Source organism: Cyprinodon variegatus, unplaced genomic scaffold (genome assembly GCF_000732505.1).
Source record: "Cyprinodon variegatus isolate N-32 unplaced genomic scaffold, C_variegatus-1.0 Scaffold12, whole genome shotgun sequence".
In the NCBI taxonomy this organism is placed as follows: domain Eukaryota; kingdom Metazoa; phylum Chordata; class Actinopteri; order Cyprinodontiformes; family Cyprinodontidae; genus Cyprinodon; species Cyprinodon variegatus.
The window spans coordinates 683,185-686,316 of NW_015150465.1; the positions used below are offsets into that span (position 1 = coordinate 683,185).

General features: G+C 33.3%; 1 protein-coding gene across 2 annotated transcripts in view; it reads right to left on the bottom strand.

Annotated features, from left to right (window-relative positions):
• The window catches only part of polr3a (polymerase (RNA) III (DNA directed) polypeptide A, 155kDa), a 39,550-nt gene that overhangs the window by 17,576 nt on the left and 18,842 nt on the right, over positions 1 to 3,132 (bottom strand). For both annotated transcript variants that reach the window (XM_015382528.1, XM_015382519.1), the window contains exon 17: positions 636 to 754. In XM_015382528.1, coding sequence (XP_015238014.1) covers positions 636 to 754 — 119 coding nt within the window. The remainder of the gene's footprint in view (positions 1 to 635; positions 755 to 3,132) is intronic.

Here is a 3,132-nt window from a genome sequence, read left to right on the forward strand (position 1 = left end):
AACAGTTATCTCGGGTTACCGTGCTTGGACCGATCTCAGCACTTTTAAAAAGGGTAGTGTAAATGGGGCTTTTGCTTCTGAAATGCAGACCAACATGGATCTAATATGGGAGTAACCTAACACTTTCTAGTCATTGCTTTGTATTATTCACATGTATATTTCACTAATGCACCATTCTATTTTGTGAAGCACTTTTCCAGGTATCATCCTGGTAATAAAGTCTGAGCTTTTGCATTGAATCTCAAACATAAGAGGGGCTGCTTTCATCTTGTTACTCTGAAGCTACACTTGAGATTCATATTTTGAAGATGGAAAGAAAGTTCCCCAGATTTGTTGGTTGAGTCGCAAAAACAATACGCTACAGGGCATTAAAGAGACTGACACTCTGCAAGTGTTTTTTTTTGGCAATATGTTAGTATTTATAGAAAAACTAAATGCTGAAAGTGTCTTAAATATGGAGATAAAGAGAATGGAGGCATCAATCATTTAATCAGTTCTTGCTCATTATCTTAATGTTTAAAATAATTGTTTTATTAATGAGGATACTTTTATTCTGTTTAAAGGTTGGTTAGAAGACAGTTACAGGCCCACTTTAAATGTTAATTACGAAACGAGAGAATTGAGAAAGACCTTACTTTGGAGTGTTTTTCAAAGTGAGGCAAGGATCGATTTTCAAAACCATCCGGGACTCGAGAGCCACTGATAGCCTGCTGACCCACACACGCAATCATCTGGGAGATGTTGATGAAGGATCCTGAGAAGAAGAAAAAAGGAAAAGAATCGGGTAGTAAACAGAACATTTCAGAATGAAAACATAATAAAATATCTATAAATACGTACAAGAAATTGCATTTATTCAGTTTCAAATTTGATACCCACAGTATAAATTTCTTTTTGTTTCTTTTTTTCTTTTTCAGTTGTGAACATTTTTCTTATCCAATATTCATATTTGTACAGCAATTTTAATATAGACTGCAGTGTCTTGATATTACAAAGAGACAGCCACTAAATAAATCATCATGATAAAAAGCTTGAATTGTATGCATTTTCTAGATGGGTAGGGATCTTGTTTACAAAGAAATCATGTTTAGATTTATGGAAAAAAGCTGAAACAGAAATAAATTATATTAATACCAGTCAGCTTTTTTTTTTTTTTTATCTGTAGCCTAGGGTCAAGCAACATGGACCAAAAATGATATCTTAATATTTTTAACCTGTATGGACCATATTCTATTTTTATCAATGTTTTTTCTTTAAGTCATTTCTTAACATCTCTGAATCAAACCTTTGTCCCAAATGTCACAAAGACAGACTTTTTTATAAACAGTTATGGATAAACATGAGAAATGTCTTTAAAAAAAAACCTGCCTGCACATGTAAGCTTATAACAATAATGCAATTAATCTCATGATATAAAGGATAAAGTTTCTCCTTGTATCTAGTTTGAAAAAAATCAAAACATTTTATAAATCTCTATATTCCAGCCCTAATATAATCCTTTTTTTTTTCAAATACTTAAACTATTGAGCTTTGCATTTTACTAAACAAACAAAAATTTTATGTAATTAGAGGACTACTGAACATTTGGTTATAAATCCACATATATAAATTATATGTGGGGAACCTAAAGGTTCAATCCTACAGCAACGTCTATGCTATTTCTATAATATTATATTTACATGTAATATTTTACATTATTCCCATACACAAGTTATTATTGATCCTAAATGCTAAAATCATGCTGGATTGAAAGAGTACAAAATATTGCATTTTTTGATGTAATGATGGATGACAACCTATCCTGGGAGCCGCCAAATATAAAAGTTATTATGAATTAGACGATAAAATTGATGCAAAATAAAAATGCAGTAAAGCAGATGAAGATAAAAACATACTAAAAGCAGGTTGTAAAAACAAATAAAACAGTTGGACCTAAGCTTTCAGCAAATAATATCTCAGTTAACAGTTTAATGTCAAAAATCAAAGTTAGTTCTTAACAAATGGGTTTTTTAACTTTGACTTAAAAGAACTCAGGCTTTCAGCACTTTTACTGTCTGCAGGAAAATTGTTCCAGATAAGTGGAGCATAGGAACTAAATGCTGCGTCTCCATGTTTGTTAGTTCTGGGTAAACAAAGTAAGCTGAATTAGAAGACCTGGATTTTAAAGTCTATACACTGAGCTACAGGGAGCCAGTGGAAGGACTTCAGAAGTGGGCTGATGTTCTACTTTTTTGGTTCTGGTGAGAACACGGGCAGCAGAGTCTGATGGACTTTTAAGGCAAGCCCATAAAGACACTAAAGATATCCTGGAAATGTTCTTCAGCTGATAAAAGGCTGACATAGTAACTGGCTTTATGTGCCTCTGAAGGTTCAGGTCTGATTTCATCATGACACCAAGATTTCAGCCATTAATCAATGATTTCTAGCTGCAGTAGCTGGGGTTGGGGATTTTATAAACATAGCTTCTGCTCTAAGCCCTTTTAAAATCATTTTAATGTATCCCTCTTTCTCTATCGGATTATTAATGTGAATATCGATTATGAAATTTTCAGATTTAAAAAAATAAACAATTTATCCCACAAAACAGTCCACCTAATGCAACAGAAGCTCATTACTGTCGTCTGACTAGGATGTGTTATTTTATGTCCAAAAGGTACTTTCAGACCTAGAAAAGTTTTCTCGTTTGGTTTGTAAATTGTCAGGTTATTCATTGTGTTAAAGCAAAACAAGATCACTCTATGTAATTGTACTGAGCGGTAATAAATATTTTGGCTGAGGTGAGGGTTTCAATTTTCTGAACTTCTGATCTGATCACTTTCAAACAATTTCCTAATGCTGTCTAAAAGCCTCCAGGACTAAAGCAGCTCATGCCGACCATGTTGTCTCCAGCTAACTAAATCAGCAGCCACACTTAGATGTTGCATCATTACTAGCAGCAGCTTTCCAGGCCGATTTAATCAGATAGAATGGGGTGAAAAGTTGGGGTCATCTGAAATAAAAAGGAATAAGACCAATACTAAACCATAAGTGCTGGAAGTTAGACAAAGTAAAGACAAGGACTTCCAAAATGTCATAATAACTGTGGTAGAAGCAGCTTTCTATCTGAAATATGCAAAATAAATAAATTAATTA